Below are 26,843 nucleotides of genomic sequence, written 5' to 3' on the forward strand. Positions count from 1 at the left end.
CTTACGACACGATTACCCATACACAATTGTTAACCATTATTAGCCCAACCATCTCCGAGGTCGTCCTCGGCCTCTTCCACCAGCAGATTTCCAACCACCTGTTGATCAACTTTCTTCAACTTCTTGCGTAGATAGGATTTCGTAACAAAGGAGAAAGTCGCTTTATACAGCTAGCTAGCAACGACGAAGATGTTGCTAAAGACATGTCATATGGTGGTCGTGACTGCAACGTATTCGCTTCGACTCCTTGTTGCAGAACACAGTCCAAGTCATCCAGATAACCATGATGTGCTATAATCAACAACGCCGGCCCGCTTCGTCACACGTCTTCGAATGACAGAAGGTTCGGGTTTTATCGAGGTAAAACGTAACAAAAGGAAAATGCTCAATAATCTTCAGCTTTCACTGAGTAGGTGGTGCTCGATCGGGCTTAGGTCCGGCAGCCTTTTTCACATCCTCTCCACCTTTTCCAGGTCCTCCTGGACCGCCTGGCCCTTTACCTGGCCCTCCAGGGCCACCAGGACCTCCGGGACCACCCATCTTGGCCATCCTAGATAATGTTAGCAGATGCTCAAACTGGGTATTGTTTTGTACTTACATAGCTGCAGCCTCTCTAGCCATACTTGAGCGCTGTCGTAGTTTCTTGCCGTAGATCCAGAGTAGAATTGGTGTAGGTAGACCAATACCAACAGCAGCGATAGCTAGGACTGTATTACCCCAGCCGTAGCCCAGAGATTCATACATGGCTGGTGCGAAGATTGGGAACGCGAAGCCGAACAGGGACCGAAGAACAGTAACGGCAGCGACTGCAGATGCTGCAAATCGCATAAATGTATCGACAAGGTAGGTGGTGACGCACTGGAAGGCAGCAATAGTGCCGACAGCGAAGATAAAAGCGCCGATATTGGGAAAGATCCAGTGAGTTTTCGCATGAGCAGACCAGCCGTAGACAAGGAGGCCTATAGGTACAAATGTCGAGAGCACGATGACAAGTGGCATACGGAATTCAGGTTGACCTTTACCGTCTGGAGCCTTCGCCTTGAGCTTCTTGTAGATTGTGTCGTTGGCTTTGCCGCAGAGAGGAGCGCCGAGAAAGAAACCCAGTCCGAGAGAAATGTAGTTCAAACCAGCGAAGCCAGGAGATTGACCGTATTGTTGCTTCCATAGTGCTGGGTAGGTAGAAAGCATAAGATAGAGGATACCATACGAGAAAGCCATGTAAAGCGCCATGACTTGTACGATTGGTTGAGTGAAGAGCATACCGAAAGCACGACCCATTGTCTTAGCAACCTTCTTGTATACCGGTTGGTTCAAGTCGTCTTCGCCTGGGGCTCGGAAACCCTCATTACCAGTCTTCTTCCTGATCGCCTTTGCTTTCTTGTGGAGTAGGTAGGGCGCATACGTTTCCTTGAAGTAGACGATGCCGACGATCAGGATGATAAGATTGACGACGGATGTACCGTAAAACATCCATCGCCAGGTTGAGTACTCAGTAACCCAACCACCTATGAGTGGACCGATGGCAGGACCAAGCAAAGGACCCATCGCGTACAAACCCATGGCTTTTCCTCTCTCTTCTGGTTTGAAGATATCGCCGAGTACACCACCACCTAGCGCGAGGGGAGCAGAACCACCAAGACCGGCCAGGAATCGGAATGCCATCAGCTGTTCCTTGCTTTGAGCAAAGCCGCACAACGTGTTGAATATCAGGAAGAAGACATTAGAGCATTGCGAAACTATGACACGACCATAGAGTTCGGATAGTGGACCGAGTAGCATAGGACCGACGGCGTAAGCCAGCACGAAGATAGAAAGTGTGATTTGCGCCTCGAGTCGTGCTGTGATGTCGAAATCTTCCATGATTTGATCAAGCGCAGGCGCAATCATGGACGAAGCTAGAGGTGAAAGGAAGGTAAAACTGGCAATACAGGCAGTCGCGGCCCATTTCTTCTTCGAGGGCCAGTTCTTAGGATTTAGGGGATCGTTGGGACCTTCGAAGGAGACCTGTTCACATGTTAATCACTTCTGCTGGAGATGATGGCGATGTCAGATATAGCATACCTTTAGCTCATCTGGAAATCCAGGAGGAAAAGGTGGCAAGCCAGGCGGACCACCACCTGGAGGGCCTCCTGGTCCTCCTGGGCCTTTTCCTCCTGGACCGCCAGGACCACCGGGACCGCCGAGACCTTTAACGCCTGATGGAGGACCTTTCTTTTCCTCGGCAGGTAGGAATGGTGTAGGCGTCGAAGGCTCCTTCTGCGCTTCTATGTCAAAGTTTGGACCTCGAGGGCCTTCATTATGAGCATGACCATGATCATCGTCGCATGTACACCAACTTTGATGCGAATGCGAGCTTACTGGGCGATCGTAAAGTGGCATGCCGAGAGTGGATTTTTCATTAGGATAACCATTATTGTAGTTGGTGCTTGTTAGTGTTTCTTGTGAATACATGTTGTATGCTGGTGAGGGTTGGTCCATATATGGATCATTGTTGTTCATGTAACCCTCTGCTAGAAGTCTTTGGTTTGCCAGTAGGTCAGAGTGTCGATCGATGTCGTGGTCATCACTGAATACCCGACTGTCTCTGGTGCGGAATGAGGGAGCAAAGGAGGTCTGCGATTCTGGTCTTTGACCTGTGGCCATTGACTCGGCTCCATCATAATGTCCAACATGATAATCTGGTCCATCGTCGTGAAATACTGCGAAAGTCGTCTCGCTCTCGCCATCAGATGATGTTGGTTCACCTGGAGGCAGCGACCTGTGACGGTATGGTTCGCTGGAATTCAGCCTCCTCAATGATGGGAATCTCGACGCAAGTGTAGGTTGTGAAAGGGGTCGAAGGCCACCATTGTTGTTACTCGCATCTTCCTCCATGGCGGAGAGAGGTAGTGCTAGGCCTCGTGTTGCTCCTCCGTCCAATGTTATTACTCCTTCTCCTCCTCCGATTCTCGATACTGATTAAGATTTTACAATGAGAATGGTGTAAAAGCTCCTTGGCTGTCCCGTGCGCGGTCTCAGAGTCGAACTACGTGCTGAAAATCGGAACGAACGTGTGCAGGTAAATCGTATATGGAGAGTGAGCAGCGAATGTCTTGGTGGGTAAGGACGTTACAGACCACGATAAAGGACGATCGGAAAGACAGGCGTGGGTGAGTCGGTACCAGAAGTGAGATGGCGAAGCAAGGACCACTGAGCAGATAGGCTGAGAAGGATAAGAGGAGCAAGTATGGATGACGAGACTGGGCAGTCAGACGGGCTGAGCCCGAAGGTTACAGGCCAAATCCTCAGAAAAACAGCTCCCTGGATCGGGGTTCGGGCTAATGTAAGGGTGGAGCGATGGGCTGCGACCTAGCCAGTGAATACATGCGCGAAAGCGAGAGTAAGCGATATTGAGATTAGTGGGAGCCGAGCTAAAGATCGCCATGGGGGAAGCGAAGGAGTGGCCGGGTTCCTGAGGGCTGAAAAAAGATCACAGTAGCATGATCGAACACGCGAAAATGGGGCAACAAGCAAGGACGACGAGCGGAGCTGAGAGGACAAGCAATTTGAGCAGACTTCAGAGGCGAGCTGGCATGGCGTAAGGCCCATTCTTTCGTTAAATAAACAGAAAGCATGCAACGGTGAGGTACCAGTGTTAGAAGTAAAGCTAGGCCTCGAGCGGAATTCGGTCGTTTGAGCTTCCTACTTGTCAGCTTTGTGACCACTGCTTTGTTGAGCATGACAAGGTGCAGCAAGTCCAGGTTCACCACAAACTAATCAGAGCGCACTACTGGTACCACAACAAAGAGCTTGCTTGAAGCTCATCAAAAGAACTGCCTGCAAAAAAAGAATCGGTAACAGCACTAATCAGTGTCGTGAGACTCTGAAAGTATATCGCAGCTGTGGACAGAAACCATCAGATAGGAGGTCAAGGAAGATCGGATTAGGCCGTGTACAAGAGAGCTTCAGGCCACCGTTTGTGATCGACATGCTTCTATTTTGGGTTCCGTAGCTTGCGCCGTCGTTACTCAGAGCCGGATTCGGTTAGTTTCGAGCACAACTCCTGTTGTCCGCCAAGGTTTAAGCCCCCGGACTCAGTGCCAGGTTTGCGGCTGACCAATGAAAATCTTGCTTTCTTGTATTTTGTCCGTAAACGCTTCAACCACAAAGGAACAAATCAGAGTGTATCTGGACATGATAGCGGACTTTGGAACCACTTCCAAAAACGTGACGTCTCGCCTTTGATCAGTGTCACCCTACAAGCTTAAACTCGCGGGCTTGTAGAGATTAGTCGGGTTGTTTGCATCAGCGGCGATGATGATGCTCGTAACAAACCGCATGCCACTGACAAGATGAGATTGCGCTCTTGGCTACACATCCTGCCAGGTTCTCCTCAACAATTTTCATTTGTCATCGAGCAACATATACATGTATATGTAGTTTCTGGACGCGTCTTTGTGCTTGCTCGCTCACGGTTTCGCTTTATGTGTACTGATGATATGCAACAACCAAGTTTCGAAGCTTGTTTTCAAGCATCATGAGGTGATGATGCTTTCTTGCGGTGACACGTCGCTAGTTTCAGGGCATCCGTAATTGTTATGCAAGCTAACGCACAATATTTACGATGTGCAGCAAAACACTTGCGACCCAGGCTTCATGGTGGATTGCAGGTGTACATTATCAGGCGGATTTTTGGTGTTTGAATACCCGAGCACTGCTCATAGATGAGGATTCTGCACACCTCACTGAAGCGTTTTACATTCCTAGATTTATTGCGTTTGATTTTCATGACGCACACGAAACGATCCTGCTTTAGTATGCTCGGAATTGCAATTGCCTTTCCCTTACGGAAAAAGCATCACGGATGGATATGATCACACTTCCATGCAAGTGCTTCCGTGAGGAATACGTCGAGGAACAATGCATTTGAGGAGTGAGAAAGCACACAAGTTGTCAAGAAACGTCGCCCACATTGGAGTTCGGCCGGCATACCGTTGCCGATTTTATTCCCAGGCTATTCTCAATATATCGCGACATTGATCGCTTTGAATGTGATAGTCTCGCCATGATGTGCAGGACTTCCGGCTAAGACAAGCGTGGACGTCAAACGTTGCAAACACTTGTCACACCTTGGCCTGAGGAGTCCACATAAGTCTTCCAAGTTAGATCAGTAATCACACAGAGTATTGCTGCAGTTTGCGGACGTCTTACAAGAATCATTAGTTCGCTGCAGGTTTTGGCTAGCTTCGTTCGGCGCATTACTGTGCAATCTTCATGCTCCAGCAGGCTGGCACGTTGCATTTTGTGGTCCACTGAAATGTCGAGCTCGTTATCACGAATCGAAACCTTCTTGGCTTGACAAACAGCAGTACCATATCATGATGTGCCACGTGAGGCGTTGAATATCGGTATAGTAGATTAGGTTGGCCTATTGTTGAAACTGCCACCATACCACATGGTAGCCGAAACTTCCAAACAGGGAAGCCCTGTCGAACCACCGGCGAGATTAGTGGCCGTTGACCGTGGTCGCTAAATTTGTCTTCGCAGCTACTCACATAGCCACTACAACGGCAACTGACTTCAAATTCGCCAACCGGTGATACTAATCTTAGGAATATCTCTGGCGTCAGGCTGAGTCTGGCGACCAGAACCATGTGGTAGACGGAGAGAAAGTGAATTCATTCGGCATCACCAGATGACAAAGTTTTGTACGCAGGAATCGTCAACCTTTAGCATTGATTGTTAGTTGTCAAACTTCCACCATGTCGCACGAGCACCTCGCACGAGCAGTATCACCAAACGACAATGTCCACCAAGGGAAAACCATGCACGATAACCTGTAGGATGGCGGCTAGTACGCAATATGAATTCCGCGACGATAATGCTCGAGTTACCAACAAGACTCCACATGATGTTGAGCCATCCACCGAACGCCGAAGTGTTGTTCGTTGGACGAACCATTGGTGCTAGAGGACGGCTTCAAACTGCAGGACAACCCAAGAGGAGTACCGAACTTCTATATCCAGTATCTGAGAGGCTGCTATGACCTTGCGAGACGTTTCTCAGCTAAGGTTTTATGCTTCTCACTATGTCTATCTTGTCAAAACCTGACAAACAAGGATAATGTCTGTTTTGTGTGTCGCTGGTGAACTCGAGTCTTTCAAATAGGCTCATGTAGGAATCGAACGTCCATGCTGGTCTGTATCTCTGTTGGCTTTCCATACAGCCTCGACTTGACCATTTTCTGCTTGGTTGTCAGCGAACCACTCTTGCTTCCAGATCTCCGCTCTTTCTTTAACACGTTCGAGCATTTCTTCTGCGCCCTTCCACCCTTCTCCTCGATGGCCTGAGCTGATGCCAACAATAATGCTCTCTTCTTCGATCGGTACTTCACCCAAGCGATGTACGATTATCACCTTTTCCAGAAAGTGTTTTGCTTGGACTTCTGTAGCTATCTTTAAGAGTGTGTTCAGGGCAAGTTTGGGATAAGCTTGGTAAGCAAGATGCGAGACAGGTCTGTTGTCGAAGTTGTTTCTTGTAGTTCCTAGAAAGAGGACATTCGCACCTGCTGTAGGCGATCTAATGAAACGTGACGCGAAAGGAATGTCAAGAGGGTCATATTGCAACTCAACATGAACACGTTGGTCTTCCGATTCCAACACCTGAGGGAAATTGGACGGATCTAATAACGATCGCAGAGACGCAGATGTAGTCATGCCGTGAACTGACCTCTCAGCGATTCACTCACACTGCCAGTGCTTTGTGCTTCTTAAGTCAAGTTTAAGTATAATTTGAGCGAAAGCTGACGGAGTGGACGAAACAAAAACAACGGATTCAGCTTTGGCAAGTGCAACTCTGACGTCAGTCACGTGCTCTGTTTGACTGCTAGCAAGCAGCCTTGCATATCGGGCATCAATACAGTTATTGTGCTGGCAACTGTCGCAGCTAGGTCATTGAAGCGGTCTACAATATTGCTACAACGCACAATCATTATTTCGCATCACTTTCAAGCTTAATTCACCGCCAGTTGATTCATCATTTCACTTCGGATTGTCTCAACTGGGCAAGATACCTGCTCAATCAAGTAACTGCAGACCAACTTCGTCCATACAGGAGTTAAAAATCAGTAGTTTGTCAGGGTTTCACTGGTTGAGCATTTTCTGCCATCTACCAATGAATCACAAGACGGTGAAGTATTCCCAAGAGCAGTGATGATTTCACACGTTCATTTCCGCCTTGAACCATTGGTGTGCATTGGTCATACTTACCGAGCATGTTCGTATGCAATTTTATTCACTAGTTCGGTCTTTACTCCATGACGATAGCTACCAACGAGTACTTGAACACAACAACAGCCCTCGACCATACCTTCAATGCCACTACCTTTTAACTAGTGGCGGTCGTGACCATGCGCATGAATAGGTCATCACCTTCAACCCTGTCAATCATCGTATCCTTACTCATATTAATTCAAGTCAAAAATTTGCGCTCACGTTTACACTTGGCACGCAGCAAATGATGGGATGATCCAGGAAACAGTCGTTAAGTTATTCAGGTCTGGCGCGTACGAAGTTGATTCCAGCTTCGGTGAGTTTCAATGGACGTCTTGTATTTTGATAGAGTGAGGTCGTATCGAACAATGGAAAGGACTGACGAAAAGGTTCAGATAAAACTTGTCCACTGTCTTGCGCTGCCGAAAGCGTCGTTTCTCCAGTCGAGTTTGACGAAGATTACTACTGGCACATAGCACTAATCGATCGAGGCGATTACAGCAAGGCACCGCTTCTGCGCACGATGCCATCACTCATTCCTGAAAGGGGTACCGGTTGTCCATGGCCATCCCATTCAGGCGATGATGCTTTACACGGGACTTATTCCTGATTTGAATTTGCCTCACTACTAGACTTTGCGGCGTGAACATTCAGTCTGCTACCGACTGTCGACGTCAACTAACCTGTCATCGTGTAGCGACTCATTTCGCAACAACCGTTGAAATGACTACGACAACTGAAACCTCTTGTGTTTGGTGATGCGCAGTCAATCAACCAAGACCTTGGTTCCGACGAAAGGGCCCTTCTACAGACTCGAGGAGATAGCCTGACAGCCAATTGACCAAATTCACAGCCACTGACTGGGCGCATTCTTCGTGCTAAATGTGAAGGCTCTACGGGACGCATCCATAAACGTTCACAGTGCTCTCGGCGACGAATTCTTTGTTTTGTCACAGAAATCTGCCCAGCATCCTTTTAACAATCAGCAGGGAATGGTGGTTAATATACTACATGGATGTCTCTGGTACCTCGGCCTGGAGGTGACACATATTCCCCAGGCGACATCGATCAGGCATCATCTTTTTTCGCGCATACGACAAGATGGTGGGGTTTGTCGACTTCGGCTTTGCTCTCAGCTAATAGCTTGACCAACGAAGGTACTCGAGTGACCTGAAGCTGTTTCTATGCATTTGCTCACTTTTGCATCACGTAGGCTAGCATTCCAATTATCAACACCTTAGACTCCTTCTCATTGTATCAACTCGTCTCTGGTCAAAGCTCGATATCGCGTCTGCGAGTAAAACCATCCAATGGTTATCTGTGAAAAACGAAGAGAAAAGAAAACAGGAACAGGAATAGGCCTCTCGGAACTTTGCGATAACCTACAGCACGAATGACGACTTCGCGTATCGAAAAATGCAAGCTTGTCCTTGTCGGTTTCACGGGGCGTGATGGCGGTAGTGGTTGGGCCGCATTAGCGGCTCCCAAGTCCTGCATCCTCGCAGTCACTGCATTTCCCCATAACTTCCTACTTGTGGTAACCAGACAGGCCTGTAACAGAAAAATATGCGATCCATTGAAACCAGAAGGATACGAGTCTAGTCTACACTCAAAGATGTACTGCCTGTGCATGTCGTCAAATATGCCTTCAGCTGCTGACTCCTCGCTTTCCTGCCGCTCAACCAGATACGACACATGCTGCGGCTGCAACGTACACCTGCTAGCTGGCCAGTGTCTTCCTCAGAATGTCTGTTGCAGGTATGTTGAGCTCTCTACAACTCACGTCCAGTGGTTGACGAAAGTCAGTGCCACCGTCTATCATGGCAACGTGGCCCCAACCGAATTACATCGACCCTGAGACACGAGGTCCAGCACTCTTTGTGGTGTCAATCCTTCTCACCATTCTTGGTGCCATTATCATTTCCATCCGAACATATACTAGACTGAGGATAACAAGAGCATTCGGGCTGGACGACGGACTCGCCATTCTGGCCTACTTATTGACTGTGGCGTTGACCATTCTAGTCGTAATTGGCAACAAGGTCTATTACAGTGGCCGTCACGTGTGGGATGTGCCACCTAATACCTGGATTCCGCATCGACGCAGCGTCTGGTGGTGCGAACTTGTGTATATCTTCGCCAGTTCCTCGATCAGAATCAGTGTGTTACTGTTTTACAGGAGGCTCAGCATTGGATTTGCCAACAACTTTCTACGGGCAACGTACATTGGTTTGGCGATGAATGTACTGTACATGATTGGATTCACTGTCTTCCTGTTTGTCGTCTGTATCCCACTTAATGCCTACTGGAACGCTCTCAACCCTGCATGGGCGTCGACTCATAACTTCCAATGTCTCAGTGAGAACATCTCACTACCCCTTTCCTCAGCTGTGAGCACTGGCATCGACCTCTACGCAACGTTAGTGCCGATTTGTCTGATTGCCACAATACAACGATGCAAGAAGGATAAGATAGCATTGTAAGACATTGACGATCGATGAATGATCTGATTACTGACGCTACTATAGGTACTTCATCTTCTCAGCTGGATTCCTGGTTGTTGTTTTCGGCATTCTAAGGACTATCTATGGTTATCGGGTGCTCAACACCACATACGACTATACATGGGTCGTCTGGGACAATTGGTTGTACACATTATTAGAACTCTATACCGCGATCTTGGCAGCTAGTGCTCCTTCATTGAGGCCACTAATTTCCTACTGTGTGGAGACATCGAGGAATCAAAGCAAGCGCATTTCACGAGCCATAACTGGGTCAAAACTTCATACATCTGACATCGGCAAAAACCATTCGACAGGTACGAGTAACGCAACAGCAGGTCCAGTCGACAGCAAGAACCCTTTGAAAGACGCGAAGGAACTCGAAAATCGATCGGACCACACGGTAGTTGATTCAAAGAGCAGTATGGTGCGAGAATCCAAGCATTGGACTGATGATGCTTATAGCAGCACAGGCTCGCCAACATTGGCTCATTTTCCTGTTACAGAACCTGAAGATGCATGGACAACGGCGGACAGAAGTACATGATAAGTACAACACCTGGAGCAACGATACAGCTTTTGGGAACGAATCGACTTCATCTACCATCAATATATGTATCCAAGATTCACGTCTGCCAATACCAATACGACCTTAACGATTGACCAGTACCAGCACTTGCGGCAATTACTTTTGACCAAAACCCCAATTCCCTTAATCATCCTCCCCTTTTTCAGATCTCCTCTGCCGTCTTGCACTCACTTCTATTCTAATCCTAGCCATGATGGCCTTATGCACATCCCTGGGAGACGATCTTCTTCCACCATCTGCTACTATGTCTCCACCTCTGACGCCGCACACTCCCCAATTATGCTCCAGCCTTCTTGTCTGCCCGTTAATTACAAATGACTTTCCATTCGCATCGGTCAGCACGCCCCCGCTTTCAGTAAGAAGTAGTTGTCCTCCGGCATGATCCCACACTGCAGCATGGTAGCTCGACGTTGGAGGTGTTCTGATCATGGCATCTGCAGCCCGCAATGCCAGTAGGACGTATTTCATCTGCATGGACCAGATATCTTGGAATGGTGCTGCCTCCGAGTGAGACTCTGGTTGAGGAGGATGTGCGAAGTGTCTGAAGATGCGTTCGTGTATGTCTTTGCTGATGTGAGGCGAGGCGCTGGAGTCCGTAAAGTTGAGGTTGAGTAATGTGCTGCCATTCTCCGACGTTTGTGACATATTGCTCATGACGCGATGTGCTTGCTCTTCTAAGTCCTCTTCCATGACTTCCTTGTGCGATAGAAAGTCCTGTATTGATAGCCTCGTCTCATATGTCCTCACAGCACTGATATGGGTTCCTTCTCCCTTCACCGCGCTCAAAATCCAGCCACCATCCGGTGCAGGGTCAACGACAGTTTCACCAATCACAATCGTTCCATCCTTGACATCCTCTTCCGCCAGATTCATACGCTGGAGATCCAAATTCGGACAGCCCAAGACCGCCACTTTCTGCTCGCCCTCGTCAACTAGGCATAGACACACGGCATACTGATGGCCACGAATATACGTCTTCGTCCCGTCAATCGGATCCAAAATCCATGTCCTCCCACTTCTACTCCTCTCAGCCTGCCCGCCCTTCTGCCCTTTATCAATAATATCAACCATGTCCGCCGGACTCCCCGGTAAGCTCATCGTCACATCCCCACGCCTCAACTCATCCACGGCCGCACCGTCACCTTCATCGGTCCTCGCCGCAATCTCCATCGCCTTCTCTACCAGATCCCAAACCCTTTCACTCAAGCCCTGGTCTTCACGTAACATCTCGCCGCTCTCTTCAGCGATGAAGTTGTCATCTGGGAAGGCAGCATGAATGGCGGCGATGATCACGGCTTGAGCCGCGAAGTCAGCGACTGTAACTTCGCTGGCATCGGACTTTGTTTCCTCGCTGACAACGGATTGCTTGGAAAGATATGTCAGGAGGTGAGATTTGGTGAGGAGAGAGGCTAGCCGCACGGCTTTGAGCGCGACGGAGAGCTCTTCCGTATACGTTGGTGTAGACATGTTTGACCGTTGAAATTCATGCAATCCCGGTGATATCAATGCTGGCTGAATTTTTGTGTGACGATTGGTATGCGATAAGATATTCTGTTGCAATGAGTGAAGGTGTCGCGTATGCTCGTAGTATGAACTCAATCCGTGTTTGATAAGGCTTCGAAATCTAGGTTGGGACCGAATATCATGCGGCAATCGACACAATGGTATCGAGGGATGTGGAGTTGTGTCTGACTGAAGCAGCACCTTCTACAAGCAATTCCGTGCTTTTGGTACGCTATCCACCTTGGTTCCTGTAGGCAAACAGAGAACGACGGCGCCGTTGGTGTGTAATAATATTACCGATGATTGACGACAACTAGAAGCCTAGAATACTGTATTCACGGACACGGAAATGCTTAACGATCAGCCCAATCGATCGGACCCGGAAACACGACTGAGATCCGCTTGCGTAAAAGCCTTGGCACGAGCGGACTCTTGTTTGTCTTGGAATCAATAAGTCTTGAGTCATCATTCGAGGAACTCTATCTCTCGCTTAGGAAGTCACAGAAAGTCACCACGGATTACTTCCACGATTACAACATCAAATGATACACAAAGCCAACAACCAAATCAAATGCTACTCCACAGCCACAATCCACCACTTCCATCAAGCACCTTCGCTTGCTCCAGCATATTCATCAGGTGCTTTTTGTAGCATTCAACACACTCTTTCTCGTTCTTGGTCAAAGTCGCTCCTGCCGCATGAATTCCTTTCTTCTTTCGTACATCTTGAATTCTGTCGGCAGCTTGAAGGATGGCTTGTACAAAGCAGATACACATCTTTCCACGACCACCGTCTGATCCCGAGCTGGTGATGTCTCTATCGTCCTCGACATGCGTCTCGTCTGAGATGCCTGCGACGACCTTTGCCATGCTGTGGAACAGTGAGAGCAAATTGATTCTGGATGGAGGTAGATCTCTTTCCTGGCTTCGATCGACAACAAAGGAAGCATTGATTAAATGATCGAGCTTGTGGCAGGTTGTGCTTGTCTCAGATTCATTTTTGCTGATTTGGCAGCTCTTATTACGTTTGTGTTTGGAGCGTCGTGATTTATGTGGAGGAGAGGAAGGTTGATCAGGCGAAGAAGTACCAGCTGGGGATTCCTTGGTTGTGCAGCAGTCATTCACAAGCTCTTTGTCGAGCTTCTCGGTCGCCTTTTCGTGTAAGACCCATCCTTCGTGCTTGAAGCGCGTTACCCGATCGATAGTGCCGTAGTCGAATTTAGGCTGTGCCTTTGCTTCGTCGTCCTTGCCACCTATGTTGAGGCCAGCGGTCTTTTTTGCTGTATGAGAAGGAACAGCCATACACCAAGTTTCTTTGTGATCTTGATACTTTTTGCCCTTGCGAAATTTCAGCCTCGCGCCGATGTATCTCAACCAGCACATCATGAAACCAGAATCAGCCCGAGTACCGGTCGTATATAGGATATCGACAAAGCTATCACATAGCTCTTCCAGGATAGGGACTTTTTCGAGTCGCTGGAGTTGCGTGAGTGCCTGGTAGCAGTGCAAAACACCTGCCGTATATTGCCGAAAATGAAAGAGATACATGCCGTAGTGCGAGCATGAGTCAAGGATTTCGAGCACATGATTGCCAGCGACAAGTGGAGATTGCATGAGGGTGCTCCAGCATTTGTACTTAGCAAATGCTTGTAGATCACTTCTCGTCTGCGCCAGCCGATGTCCAATAGTCTTGACACACTGACATGGTATGATAGTCTTGTCGTCAAGGAAGCCATCAATCGAGGTGATTGCTTCTTGAGCCAACTTGAGTGCACAGATTCTCGGCGTAGCTATGAACCTGGGCTGAGAGAGAGCGCTGGAATATGCGGCATGGCTCGCTGCAAGCAAGTAGAGATCAACGTAGGACTCAAGAACCTCTGCGCCTGCAAGATTCACTACCGTAGATGCCACGACAGGATTAAAGTGTACCAGACCACTGTGAATGATCGACGAACAGTGTTCCTGCTCAGCTTCATCGCAGAGGCCACTCGCAAGACCATGAAGAAGTCTTCTGTACTCTGACAGTGGCGGAGATGCATCCGGTCGCTTCGTGGTTTTAGTAGGGTCCGAGTCGGGCAGTAGTCTCAGATCAGTGAGTACCTGCTCGGCGTGTCCAAGGCCTTCAAGAACTCCTATCGCTCCATTCTCGGACACCGCGATCTGATCGTGTTCTATGCAAGCATTGGCTATCCGTGCGCCGATTGCAGCAGGACTCGACAAATCTGGTTCATTCTCGTGAAAGTTGCGGACATGATTGACTGCTCGCACTACCAACATATTGGTGTACGCAGCCGCAGCAGGTACTAGCATCTCGCCGTGTCCCGCTTTCGTCCAACATAGTCTCACAGCAGCAGCAATGCGTTCAATACTCTGTCAAGAAGTCAGTAGTGCGTGACTGCGTACTGATGCGCGACTTACGTCAAGAAACATAACAGCCTCGAAGGCAGACCCGACTTTGCCCTCAGTATCCAGGAAGTCAGTATCGTTGTCCTCGACCTCGCAAGCACAAGCGCGGTTGACGACTGGCGAGTGTGAGCACTCAGAAGTATCGTCTGTGTCGTTGTTACTCAAAACCTCATCGTCGGAATCATCCACGACGTGGAAGGATGGCTTCTCAGTCAAGCCTAGGTGAAAGAAGCCATTTCTAACGTCAGACGACGAGCTTGTGGAAGAGTTGGAGCTGGACTTGATGCTCTGCGATTTTCGAGGCGCTGCTTTGACTGATGTCCTCTCAGCTGTTAGTAAAATCTGGTGAATCTGCTTCAAACTGCCCTTGTCAGCGCACTCCATATATTCAGATAGTCCGCAGACCTTTCGGTGAAATGCTCATGATTCACAGTGTCAAGGTCGTCCTTTTCACATTGATCACGGTGCACGCGATAGTATCGACTCAAGTATGTTCTCTCCCTAATTACGTCTCTGAAGAAGTAGTCGACATCGGCTGGCAGACATCCTATGTCTTGCACCTTATCGCACAACATCTTGCCCAGAGCCACCAATTGCTTTATCGGTAGCGTCCTCTTGCCTTTCAAGTGGTCAGGGCCATATCTGATCATCCATGCCACAATGGCTCTGCTTCCTACAATTTCCAATCAGCACCACGCTTTACTGTAAACTCGTACATAATAAAAGCTGACCTTGCTTATAGCGCACATAGCGCTCCCGAATATGCTGTGGCAAGCCGCAATTAGTGATCTCATGCGAAGGATTGAGAAGCATTTTGAAAACCGCGGCAATTCTAAGACACAGCAAAAAATGAACTCCTTTGTGCACGGATTCTGCAATTTGGACAACAGAGCTTTATTCAGGATATGAAATGTTTGATTCAGATCGCAAGCGAACAATTGTTGACGAGGTCAGATCGCAACTGCTGCTCTCGAGAGCAAGCAGCATCTTTAGCCTAGTCATCTTGTGGCTTGAAGACTTTTGAGGACCTTGTACAATTGTTTGCAGGCGCGTCACTGGTACTCAATGTTATGGTCCACTGGCACAATGAAGTCAAGCGAGTGATAGAAGATGCGTGAAGTGATGTGGACAAACACAAGCAAGCAATGACGCGTTTCCGAGTGTCCTCAAAAAATGTGACTTCGCGACTCATACGCGTGATCTTGGCAGAAGGGAAGCAATCTCGCTGAACCGTCTCGATCGAGGGAGAAAAATCCTATCCGGGCTCACGACGCCTACAGCTACCGCCTAGAAACTTTTTCCCAGCAGTCATCTACCGGCGCTGACCCACCGGAACCTTTGCGAATTCGTTGTCGCACAAAATAGCCCGGCCATGCTCTCTCCTCATTACTTCGCATTGCCAGTGTACTAGTAGGTACCGGCATCAAGTCATGCTTACGATCGTCGTATCGAGAGCATGAGATGGCTCGCCGGAATTTCTGCTACAGAGACAATACAAGGTAACACCGTGCTGACAAGTGCAACGAAGCATGACGGTTGTGCTCAGAAATAGAATCGCATGTGTGCGTCTGCAAAGATCATGACCACTATGATATTCACATTTTCACGACAACTCGCTCACATCTGACCCAGAGATGACACCCAGCAGCCCACGCCTCCGTGTACGTGAAGTCCTCCCAGACCTCTTTCTTGGCTTCCATGCCACTGGCCCACTGAATTCTCTTACAGACGTACCTGGCGTCCTTGTCCACACCCAATCTATTCATCGTCCAGCTGGCCATGACCCCGCTCGCCCTGTGAGCGTCATCAACACAGGTGTCACCACTATCCTGCCTCGTCGTGACTGGTTTGAAAAAGGCTGCTACTCAGCCGTATTCAGCTTCAATGGTAGCGGCGAACTGACTGGGTCTCACTGGATCAATGAAACTGGACTACTGAATAGCCCGATCGTGCTGACGAATAGCTTCGGTGTAGGTGCATGCTACGATGGCATCTACCGCTATGCTGTGCGGGAGTATGGAGACAAAGTCACAGGATTAGTGGATTGGTTTCTCTTGCCTGTTGTTGGCGAGACCTATGATGGCTATCTGAATGATATCGGAGCTATGCCTGTCACGGCAGACATGGTAGTTGAGGGTATCGAGCAGGCGAGTGCTGAGAAGGTCAAGGAGGGAAATACTGGAGGCGGCACAGGCATGACAACAATGGGTTTTAAAGCTGGTACTGGAAGCGCGAGTCGCAAAGTCGATGCCATCATCAGAGGACATAGAACGGAATTCACAATCGGAGCACTTGTACAATCTAACTTCGGCAAACCACGGAATTTACGATTTGGGCCTGCACCAGTCGGGAGGATTTTAAAAAAAGAGAAAGACGAACACAAGAATGCAGGAAACGTGCCAGAACGAAAGAAAGACGGCTCTATCATCGTCATACTAGCGACCAATGCACCTCTTCACCCGACTCAGCTTCAGCGTCTGATCAAGCGTGCAACCGTTGGCATAGCAAGGACAGGAGGTTTCGGCAGCAATTCCTCCGGCGACATCTTTCTTGCATTTTCGACAGCGGCAGAGGTCCCACGAGAACCTCCGATACGTGATGGCATGACTCCCCTTCAGGCTCAGTTCACCGCGAACGTGGAGCTGGGTGTGGATGTCGTGCAGGACACGACGATCAACGGACTATTCGAGGCGGCGGCCGAGGCAGTTGAAGAGTCCATACTGAACGCGCTATGTATGGCTGAGACGATGGAAGGACCTAATGGGGCTCGAGTCGAGGCTATTGATCTCGAGAAGTTAAAGAGTATCGTCGAAAGGTATGACGGAGGACGATGATGAACATTGAATGTGGCTGTGATCAAGCTACAAATGATATTGGCTGAAGCGCAAGATTGTCGTCACATCAGTGGCATGAGCAAGCTCTCGAGTGATCAATTGGAAAGAGCAAGAAACTTCAATATCGAAATGTCTGTTGACCTGTCCTTTACTTCGTTAACCTATGGAATTTTTAGGTATATGATCTGTTTCTCTGTTTTCTTGACCTTGTATCGTGTGCTCTCAGCTGTCGATCAGCCTTAGAGAAGCACATCCTCGTTTCCTCACATCGTCACCTTTGATGTATAATAGTGTCTCTCCAAGCCTTCTCTTCAATGGTAGAAATTCCTGACGCCGAACAGCTGCACTCCAAAGACCTGAAATTTTTCTCTTCTCGATGGTTCCTTCAGGCAGACATGTGAAAAACTCTCGTCAGACATAAAGAATCGTTGAGGCACGAACATTGGCACTCAGGTCGCGCGTGGGCGGATAGTAGGTTTTGTGATGTGATTCGGTTGTGACGTAGCGAACGCATAAATGTTAGAGGACACAGAAGTACGAGGGACATCGACGTTCGTTAGAGCGCGCTCGTACATATATCTGTCATGCGGTAGGATATGTCAGCCTGGCAACCAGTACGAAGAAGAAATCGTTTGTTCACGACTACGCTTGTAAAGCTCTCTCGCGGGCCAATCGAGACCATAGCCTGTGGCATGCTGTGGTGCAATACTCTCTCATTGGGGGCAAGTGTTCCAGAAGTCCAGACTCATGCATTCGAAAAACTCCGGTCTGTATAGGTGGCCTGTGCTATAGGATGGACCGGTAAACGTATTTGTCATGAGTCTTGTCAAAACGAAGCAGCAGTGAGGAATGATGGTGCCGATGTCGCAAAATGCTACGCTAATTAGGCAGGAACGCCTGCTCCGCAGCTTCCAGTTCTCCTAAAATAAGCTCACCAAGCTTTACACTCAGAAACGTCAGAGTTTCCTCCTGCGAGACACGTCAAGGTGATTTCATCATAGGCAGCAACCGACGATGAGGTCAGGCTCCGGATATAAGGGAAGTCTTGACACGAGGTCAGTGAGTGGACACAATCAAGTCCTCGATGTACAAAATACGTTCTGTAGATTATCCCACAATGCTGTTAAACCTTCTCCTGGTTGTAGCCACAGGTAGGCGTGCTTGTTCCTCTAATTTAGCTATTCCAACTCGACAGCATCATGTCTGACCCACGCATACCCAAACTGTACCCTCGCAGCACTCCATCATGGCAAGATCGACAGCGAGAATCATTCTGGATGCTCAATGAAGGCAGAACGCCCTCCTTCAACACCAGACCTGATCTCCTCGAGAAACTCGCTCGAGAGTGCCTATCTCGAAACGGCCGTCTCTATGCAGAAAGCAACGCTGGCTTTGGCTGGACTCACGGGGCAAATAGACAGGCTTTCTACCGACATCGCATCATCCCACATATGCTAGTCGACACTAACAAGCGCGACACAACAACGACTCTATTCGGCCACAAATGTGCTGCGCCAATTGGTTTCTCCCCTGTCGGTATCAACAAGATCTACAACAACGCTGGCGAAATTCCAGTCGCCAAAGTAGCAGGCGAACTTCACTTACCATACGCCCTCTCGACAGCCGGCAGCTCCAGCATTGAAGCTGTTGCCGCAGCCAATGACGAAGGCCGGAATATTCCTCAAGCCGTCCACGTCGAAGGCGCCGATGAGAATAAGTCCATCCGCTTCTTCCAGCTCTACCTGCCTCACGATGACGAATTGACCATTTCCCTACTCAAGCGTGCCCACGACTCGGGCTTCACAGCATGCATCCTCACCACAGATACCTGGCAACTCGGCTGGCGCCACGATGATGTTGCAACCTCAAATTATGCCTTCTACCGTGGCGTGGGAGCAGAGCTCGGTCTCACTGATCCAGTCTTTCAGAAACGTCTTGCCGAAAAAGAAATCGACCCGCAAAAAGACCCTGAACGAGCAGCGCAGACCTGGATCGATGAGAATGTCTGGCACGGTCGCGCTTTCGGTTGGGAGAAGATTCCATGGGTCATCAAGACGTGGAAGGAGATCTCAGGTGGTGCACCATTTCTAATCAAGGGGATCCAATCAGTAGGCGATGCGCAAAAGTGTGTTGATATTGGCTGTGATGGAATTGTGGTCAGTAATCATGCTGGAAGACAGGTTGATGGTGCAATTGCAAGTCTAGATGCTCTGGAGAATATCATCAATGCTGGTATTGGCGAAAAGATCGTGGTGACTTTCGACTCTGGTGTGCGCACGCCAAGTGACGCGATCAAGGCACTATGTCTTGGTGCGAAGTTCGTCTGGGTGGGAAGATTATGGATCTGGGGTCTAAGTATAATGGGAGAAGAGGGTGTCAGACATGTCATGAGGTGCTTCTTGGCCGAATTCGATATTGCTATGGCAGTGGGTGGATTTAAAAACATGGACGACTTCACAAGAGACAGGTTGGAAAGCTACCCGAAGAGCTATTCCATTTCGGAAAGTTATACGGCGAAGCTGTAAGTATACATATACTCATTCATTGCAGATTAAATTATTATTGCACAAGATTCAAGAGATTCGTCTTTACTGCTTTTGCTCAAGCTTGTATTCTGGTTCCCGATAATTTTACAAAGTCGACATAATCTATCTCAATATATCTTCGTTCGGCTTGTTCTTGCCAATTATCTTTCGTCTATTCTAGCGCCACTGTTGCACACCAAGCAGTATCTCACCGCTATACATATCGCCACAACTCCGTCAACCATGCCCACATGCTCGTTGTAGTCGACTCTTGCTCTACCTCTGCGTCTGCCTGGTTCTCTTGAGCCTCGGGCTCTTCCAGTGCAAAGGTGACTTTCTTTGCCTCCTTGTGTTCAGCTGCAGGCTCAGTCCCTTCTGTCTCCGATTTGTGGCAGCTGACCGTGTCGTGGAAGTGCTCCTTCACCGTGTCAGTGGACCCTGCGGAGTCGTCTGCATCGACCTTATGGTCAGCTTCGTCATCATCGTTGCTTACAATGTCGTCTGTGTTTTCTGTGCGATCTATTGGCTCCTCCACATCAGAGTCGTAGTTCAATGGACGATAGCCAGTCATGTCGACATCGTCTTGTGGTTGCAGTTCCCAACCAGGATGGTAATGCGAAATCCATGGTTCTGTCTCATCGATGGGACCATATGACTTGTTGAGCCACGGATGCTGGAGGACTTCCTCAATGGTAATGCGATCCTCCGGCTCCCAGACAAGCATTTTCGATAGCAGGTCAGTGAAATCTGCAGCTTCTTCAGGTGAGAGTCTTGCTGGAGGTGGCGGGTCTGGTTTGTTGATGGTCTTGGCTATCATATGTCCCTCATCATCAACGTTATCTTCGTCGAATGCCGCAATGAATAGCTGTCGTCGGTCTATAGGGGTCATGGTAATCCAAGGTAACCAGTCCCCAATCCTGTTGATCTTCTGCTGGAGCCTGTCATCTGTGTCAATGGATTCAGCTGGGACGATCAGATCTGCTTCCGGTGTGTCCGCTTCAATTCGAGCTCTCCACTCAGCGGGTGCTTCACCCAGGAGATCCTGCATCTGGTGTTGTATGCCGCTGTAAGAAGTCTCAAACAGAGCGCGGGCTGCTCGCATCTCGTAGAAGATGACGCCAAGAGCCCAAATATCACTGGCTTTGGTGTGTTTGTTGGCCACTCCGAAAGCCAACTCTGGCGACATGTACTCCTGGTTGAAACCGCACCCTTCATCTTCTACCATGGACAATGGCATCGAGCTGCCAACAAAAGTGGCTTCGTTAAGATCCGTCAGAACAACCTCTGGCTTCATGAGGTTGAGGTCTGTCTTGTGCCAAAGGACATTGAGATAATAGTTTCTCGGCGCATGAATGTACAAATCCTCTTTCAGCTGGTCAGAATTGTTCTCCTCAACTTGGTCTTGACTACCGCCCTCAAGCTGGCTCGAACCATTACCGTCACTGTCGTCGTCCTCGTTCTCGTTGTTATCGTCGTTCTCGTTGTCTTCATCCTCGTCTGAGTCATATGGTTCCCAAGGTACAACTTCACGAGCACGCGGCTCGCCAAGTTTTTCGTACACTTTGTCTACTGACCAACCTGAGATGTCCTGCAACCCCAGTAATATGTTGTGCAGACTGAGGTCCCCGAAAGCGATATCTTTCATGTGTACCACTGCAAGAGTCGTCGCGATTTCAGAATTGAGTTTACGCACAATGTCAGGTCGGAACTTGATCAAGTTGTCCCTGAGAATATGGAGGTTCGGCCCATACACATCGAAGACGAGACACGTGTGTAGTCCGTTAGGTCCTTCGTGCTGGAAGTGTTGAAGGACTTTCGATATTGCGAGATCGTTTTCACGGGTCGAGTCGCTCAAAAGGAAATCCCGCACCACGTTTTCTCGCAGGTTTTTGGAGCTGTCCGCAGTCAGGAACTTGATAGCAACATATCGATGTAGTCGTGTATCTTTAGCGAGCCACACAGTCGAGAAGCCACCGTAGCCAAGCTTGTGCTCAATCTTGTAATGGCCGTGATCGAACGTATCACCAATTTGGACAGGATGGAAGCCACCTGCCTCGTACTTTTCTAGGTTTTCTGCATTTCCAGGGCAAAACTTGAACGACATCTTGTCTGTTGTAACTGTAAACGTGAAGGACTGCGTTAAGTTCTCTTTATGCGAAGATTGTGTATGCACCAGTAGTTTCGTGTGTGAAGGAAGCAAATAAGTTGTGAGAAATTCGGGTAGTTAACAAGTGACGTGCGGTGCAGTCGCCGTAAGTTCTGCAAGTGAAACTATTAGTGATCAGTCTTTGTTTGCATTCACTCCAACAAACGGTGACATGATGAACTTCACAACAAAATTCTTTGTACAGTACCGTGTGTTGGGGTGTAAGCGATACGAGTTGACACTCGACACTTGCGTCGCATGATACTTATTTTCTAGCAAATATGGCTCGAGTCTCATTATTTCCCCCGTACCACGGAGACATTGAAATCGCAGGACTCATTGCACAGTCCAACTACCACTTCAACACAAACCCAGATTGCCCAAACTGCAATCTCAACACAAACTCATTTCTGTCAATCCTAACTCAAGATGTCGTCGTCTTGGGCGAAGGTCGCCAGCACCTCTTCAAACAACAAGGATGGCAAGCAAGGTTCTGCGAAGGAAGTGAAGCCAAAGGAACAGCAGTGGTCCCAGGTTCTGGTCGAGTGGTACACACCCCGAATGGATGACCGAGTCAAACAAATGGCCGCCGAGATGACATTTGCTAGGAAGGGCCTCCTCGCTCGACTGCGTAGCGACATCCACGATACAACACGTGTCACAGATCCCAGAACGAAAAAAGTAACTTACCCACAAGATCCAGACGGACCCCACTTCACAATCGAGATAAAGAACAGGTCAAACAGATGGGATACCTACCACCTCTACGTAAAGAAGGTCAAAGATAAGAACGGAAAGGAAGACTGGATCAAGAACTCAGACGTTCGTCCAAAGAATCCCAAGAAATGGGACGGTGCCTCGTCCTGGGTGGAAGACAACAACAAAACCTGCTTCGGCTCCGAAGAAAGGAAGGTCTATTAGTAGTTGGGCTTTACTTCGTCGTGAAGTCCATAGTACAGAATCATCGGCCAGTATCATAGCCAGAAGTCAGCAGTGCGAGAGGGGGACAGGGGGTCAAGCCCCACGGCACTCATCAACCTTGGCCATTCTGTCTCTTCTCGACTAGGCGAGTATCCTTTGGCCCAGCAGAATATCGGAGGCGATAGAAAAAAGGTATACAAGACTGTCGCCTCCACGAGAGCTGTAGTTGTGTCAATGCGCTATGACTTGAGTCGAAGTCTCCGAATGCTAGGTGAGCTTCGACTTGAGCAAAAGGCAAGCTAAAAAGGTGAGCACATCTGATGACATACTGATGCTGACCTGAAACTCGTCGAACTTGGTATCAGACCATTGACATACCAATTTTTCCGCATGGAATAACCAGAGATCCCTGCTTGGAAACAATGCGGTATTAATACAGTATCTTTTTTAATCCAGAATCGTACTTCCTCGTAACAATGCTGAATGAGTGGATTCTGCGTAAATAGATTCTGTATGGACTAGACGCGACGCCAGTAAGAGTGAGAAGCAAGCAGAAACCAAACAGGAAAACGAGATACTTTGAAATGAAAATGATGCAAACCTGCTGCGACACACCTTTCATTGGGTTCGAACAAGCAGCAGCAAGATTCGCGGTACATGTTCAGCGCAACCCTGTAATTAGGTGGTCGAGTGAGGTGAAGTCAGAACCACCTTCGTGTCTGCCATACTGGCTAAAATGTTTGCTTTCAGCTTGGCATGTTTGTCTTTAATTATTCGGATCATTGAGTCCATGCAGCCATAACCCAGAGCTTAACCCGAGGTGTTCACGCCTTACTGTATCAGTGATTCATGGGATGTCAAATCTCCATGGAAATTCGGCGGCAACAACACAACACAGGGTACAAACCAACACTCGAGTTGCGTGCACACCGTCATTGATCCTTGGCACGTGATGAGGCGTTGCGAGTAGATGAGTTGGCTTAGCATCTCAGGGGCATACGATCGATAGTGCAGAGGCTAGAAGACCACAAGATCTGCTGTGTAACGCGTCGTTGCTCATATCAAGGTCGACTTGTGCATACACAAGGTCAGCCTCCACGTGCAAGTATGCTTCGCTACTTTCTCTTGGCCTCTGGACTCACTTGTATGATCATCCTCTTCTGCGAGTCCAACGGCCAGCTTTCGTGTCTCGTGTCCCCAGTGGAATCGCAAGATTCAGGGATTTTCTGCTTCAAGATCGTCATGATGCTTGCGCAACCATAGGTGCTGTAAGACTTCCTCAATTGTGACTCTGTCCTTTGGTTCGTACCGAAGCATCTTGGACATTAATTAGAGAAGGGTCTGCACTCTTCGTCTGACAACTTGGCAGGAGGAGGTGGTCCTATGTTAATTTGGCCTTACAGAAGTGAGGCAGAATCCTCACCTTTCTCAGCGAGCGGGTAGGCTCTTCGCCCTCCTGTGCTCACAGTATGCCGCGGACTTCAGTTGCCATCTGTCGAATATTCACTTAGATCGTCTCTGTGCTAGCCTCAGGCTCTTCTGCAGTGCACAACTAGTGGTTCGTTATCGTTGGAGCCTTTGACCTTGTCGACCCTGGTGTTTGGAATCTAACCTAACAAGAGCTGAGTGGAATAGACAGCGTCGGGACCAAAGTAGTTCACTCCCATGAGTTATGTATTTGATCGGAGTTTGAAGAAGCAACATGCTAGACTCCGGATGTCGCTGGCTTTGGTATACAAACGATCAATGCCAGAGGCCCATCGTAGAGATGCATAGGCGGTGTTTACACCACACTGTTGTCGCTGAGTCGACTGTGAAGCTATCAGTGGATTTGTTTGAAGCCAAACTAGCACAGCACGACGGTGTACAGTCGGGCAGCTGTAGGTAAATCTCCACATTCGGGAAACATACCATGAGCGAGATCGAGTGTACAGGATAATACTCAAGGGAAAATCGCCCTCTTGCCACGACCCCAAATGGCTGGAATTTGGTGGACATGAAATGTGAGCTTGTTGTTTCAACTACTTACGCGACGATATGCTAACAGTGACAGGCTTCAAGTACATGGTTAGATGTATTGGTTCGTATCCAGTTTAATCAGAAGGATTCCATTATAGTGTTGGACAAATCTTCTAGGTGATCAACGTGCTCGAGAGTGACAGTCATGTAGTGTAGTGTATGGCAGGCCAGTGCCTCCAAGTCGCAACGACTATTTTGAAAGTGAAAAAAGAAAGAAAGAAGAGAGCAAGGTCAGGTCGATCATTTGATGAGGCCATGTGCCGGGATCCACTACACGCGACGCGTTCGTGGGGAGACGAGTCGAGCCGAAAATGCTACATGAGCCGTGCGGCTCTTCTACACTGCAATACGTTCGGGCTGAGGTTAACTTCGTCAAATCCATACTGCTCGTGCTAGATGCTAAGGTCGCAAAGATGTCTACGAAACCACCGACCATGCAGGAGCGCTTGATACATCCCCTTAATACTTTTGAAGCTTCACTGAACACACTAATTCAATCACTCACCACCACTAATACTTTCTCGGCTGCTCCAAAGGCTGCTACAGAGATTGTGACAGCTGATGATGACCTTGATGCAGCCCTACTTCTACTTGTGCGACACCAGCAGAATCACCAGACAATCCTACATATGCGCGCAGAGAAGGAAGCTCTTCAGACCAAGATTAAGGACACTATCTTCGAATGCGTGCGATTTAGGAAAGAATTGCATTCGATCGACCCACGGATTACGGATCTAAGCGATTCAGAAGACGAAGTACAGACCCGTAACTTGAACCCTGTTGACTATAAGCAGCTTCTTGCTTTCTCAAGCCGCATAGGACGAACGAATGCTACAGTCTTCTTGGAAGCACAGAGAGAGAGCCAACGTTTAGAAGCAGAAGCACGTCAGCAAAGAGAAGAGGAGAGAGAGAAGGAGCGGCTTCATAAACAGACTATGCCTGTTGTCAATGGAATTAATCATGCTGCTACAGCTCCGGCCACTAATGGAATCACAACCGCCTCACCGAGACCAGGCACATCCCACACCGAGCCAACTCAGGAGGCACGAACACAAATTCGGAACGCGCAGATAGAGGCAACGAACTACAAATATTACTCAACCATGCCATATCCATTGTACGAAATACGTAAAGGTAGACTAGGAAGGTTGCAAGAGATGCTAGAACAAGATGGCGAGCCCGCAGTAGAAGCGGAAGTCGAAAGACTGGTGCGAGAGTCAGAGCTACGGAAGAAGCCCGAGCCTGCTCTGGAGGTTGAGTCGGTGGTAGAGCCGGAAGGACGAGGAGATCAGCGTCAGGCACAAAGACCAAGAGAACCAGCACCACCCAGGAAGATGGTTAATCTTGACTTTCCAGAGGATGATAGTTCTGACGAGGAAGGTTAGAGACCGCCTATTACAGACTCACCGTCTTCAGGGTTTGAGGCTCATCTTCCAAGAAACATGGCCACATTGAACTTGAGAAGCGAATATCACATTTTGGATCAAGAGCCAGATAAGGGGGAGATGGATTGGCAGCCGGATTCGAGACGATTGTCACCAACAGTCTGTCAAACGTCAGCCTTCCAGCTTGGCGTGGCAGAAGAGGACAGCGAAGTAAGTGAAGAGATGTGACCAAACGGTCAGCACAACGTGCTGGACAACATCAACGATGCGTTCGAGTCACCAATATGTGTTGTGTACTGCGTTTTATGTGGCGTAGGGCCCATCGTTCTGACTGCAGAGGAGACGGCATACGTTCATATAGTCGTACCTTGCGCACGGAATACAGGCTCAACGCTGTCAGAACGATAGCAACGCCGTACTCAGCAGCGTCGACAACCCAACGCGTCCTTTGCATGACCATGCATGGCGCTGCGAAGACTCACGTTCTAACTCATTACCGTTGGTACCATTGTTACTCACCTGCGTACCCTCCAACGCCAGTTCCACTATAAATTCTCTGCCAGCAGTTCCTCCACCTAGCCATTCCATCTTCTGCACCAAGCAAATCTAACTCACACAATTCGATATCGAAAGTCAATACATTTAGTTCAATTCATACTTCTTGACTAAAATATCCATATATCGACTTCGCAGACTCCAGTTTGACTCAACGTCAAGATGTCCAGCTCAAATCAGGGAGGTCAAGACTCGAACAAGAAACTGAA

General features: G+C 48.7%; 8 protein-coding genes across 8 annotated transcripts; 4 read left to right on the forward strand and 4 right to left on the reverse strand.

Moving 5' to 3' along the window:
- Positions 1-402: 402 nt before the first annotated feature.
- On the reverse strand, positions 403-2,874 carry LTR64_007909 (uncharacterized protein; the record flags this gene model as incomplete). Its single annotated transcript, XM_064902225.1, has 3 exons — positions 403-550; positions 599-2,004; positions 2,062-2,874. 3 exons carry the CDS (start codon positions 2,872-2,874, stop codon positions 403-405), a joined length of 2,367 nt encoding a protein of 788 aa, XP_064751199.1.
- Positions 2,875-10,463: 7,589 nt separating this feature from the next.
- LTR64_007910 (uncharacterized protein) lies at positions 10,464-11,807 on the reverse strand (the record flags this gene model as incomplete). The annotated part of the gene is made up of 1 exon (XM_064902226.1): positions 10,464-11,807. The coding sequence occupies one exon, from the start codon at positions 11,805-11,807 to the stop codon at positions 10,464-10,466; it is 1,344 nt and encodes a 447-aa protein (XP_064751200.1).
- A 603-nt stretch (positions 11,808-12,410) lies between these two features.
- On the reverse strand, positions 12,411-14,633 carry LTR64_007911 (uncharacterized protein; the record flags this gene model as incomplete). The annotated part of the gene is made up of 2 exons (XM_064902227.1): positions 12,411-14,213; positions 14,262-14,633. The coding sequence occupies 2 exons, from the start codon at positions 14,631-14,633 to the stop codon at positions 12,411-12,413; spliced, it is 2,175 nt and encodes a 724-aa protein (XP_064751201.1).
- Positions 14,634-15,883: 1,250 nt separating this feature from the next.
- LTR64_007912 (uncharacterized protein) lies at positions 15,884-17,083 on the forward strand (the record flags this gene model as incomplete). The annotated part of the gene is made up of 1 exon (XM_064902228.1): positions 15,884-17,083. The coding sequence occupies one exon, from the start codon at positions 15,884-15,886 to the stop codon at positions 17,081-17,083; it is 1,200 nt and encodes a 399-aa protein (XP_064751202.1).
- Positions 17,084-18,282: 1,199 nt separating this feature from the next.
- Positions 18,283-19,608, forward strand: LTR64_007913 (uncharacterized protein; the record flags this gene model as incomplete). The annotated part of the gene is made up of 1 exon (XM_064902229.1): positions 18,283-19,608. One exon carries the CDS (start codon positions 18,283-18,285, stop codon positions 19,606-19,608), a length of 1,326 nt encoding a protein of 441 aa, XP_064751203.1.
- Positions 19,609-19,822: 214 nt separating this feature from the next.
- On the reverse strand, positions 19,823-21,712 carry LTR64_007914 (uncharacterized protein; the record flags this gene model as incomplete). The annotated part of the gene is made up of 1 exon (XM_064902230.1): positions 19,823-21,712. One exon carries the CDS (start codon positions 21,710-21,712, stop codon positions 19,823-19,825), a length of 1,890 nt encoding a protein of 629 aa, XP_064751204.1.
- A 471-nt stretch (positions 21,713-22,183) lies between these two features.
- Positions 22,184-22,675, forward strand: LTR64_007915 (uncharacterized protein; the record flags this gene model as incomplete). The annotated part of the gene is made up of 1 exon (XM_064902231.1): positions 22,184-22,675. One exon carries the CDS (start codon positions 22,184-22,186, stop codon positions 22,673-22,675), a length of 492 nt encoding a protein of 163 aa, XP_064751205.1.
- A 2,432-nt stretch (positions 22,676-25,107) lies between these two features.
- LTR64_007916 (uncharacterized protein) lies at positions 25,108-26,079 on the forward strand (the record flags this gene model as incomplete). The annotated part of the gene is made up of 1 exon (XM_064902232.1): positions 25,108-26,079. One exon carries the CDS (start codon positions 25,108-25,110, stop codon positions 26,077-26,079), a length of 972 nt encoding a protein of 323 aa, XP_064751206.1.
- Between the last annotated feature and the right edge of the window lie 764 nt (positions 26,080-26,843).

This window comes from Lithohypha guttulata (assembly GCF_036872675.1).
Source record: "Lithohypha guttulata strain CCFEE 5908 chromosome Unknown scaffold_7, whole genome shotgun sequence".
In the NCBI taxonomy this organism is placed as follows: Eukaryota; Fungi; Ascomycota; class Eurotiomycetes; order Chaetothyriales; family Trichomeriaceae; genus Lithohypha; species Lithohypha guttulata.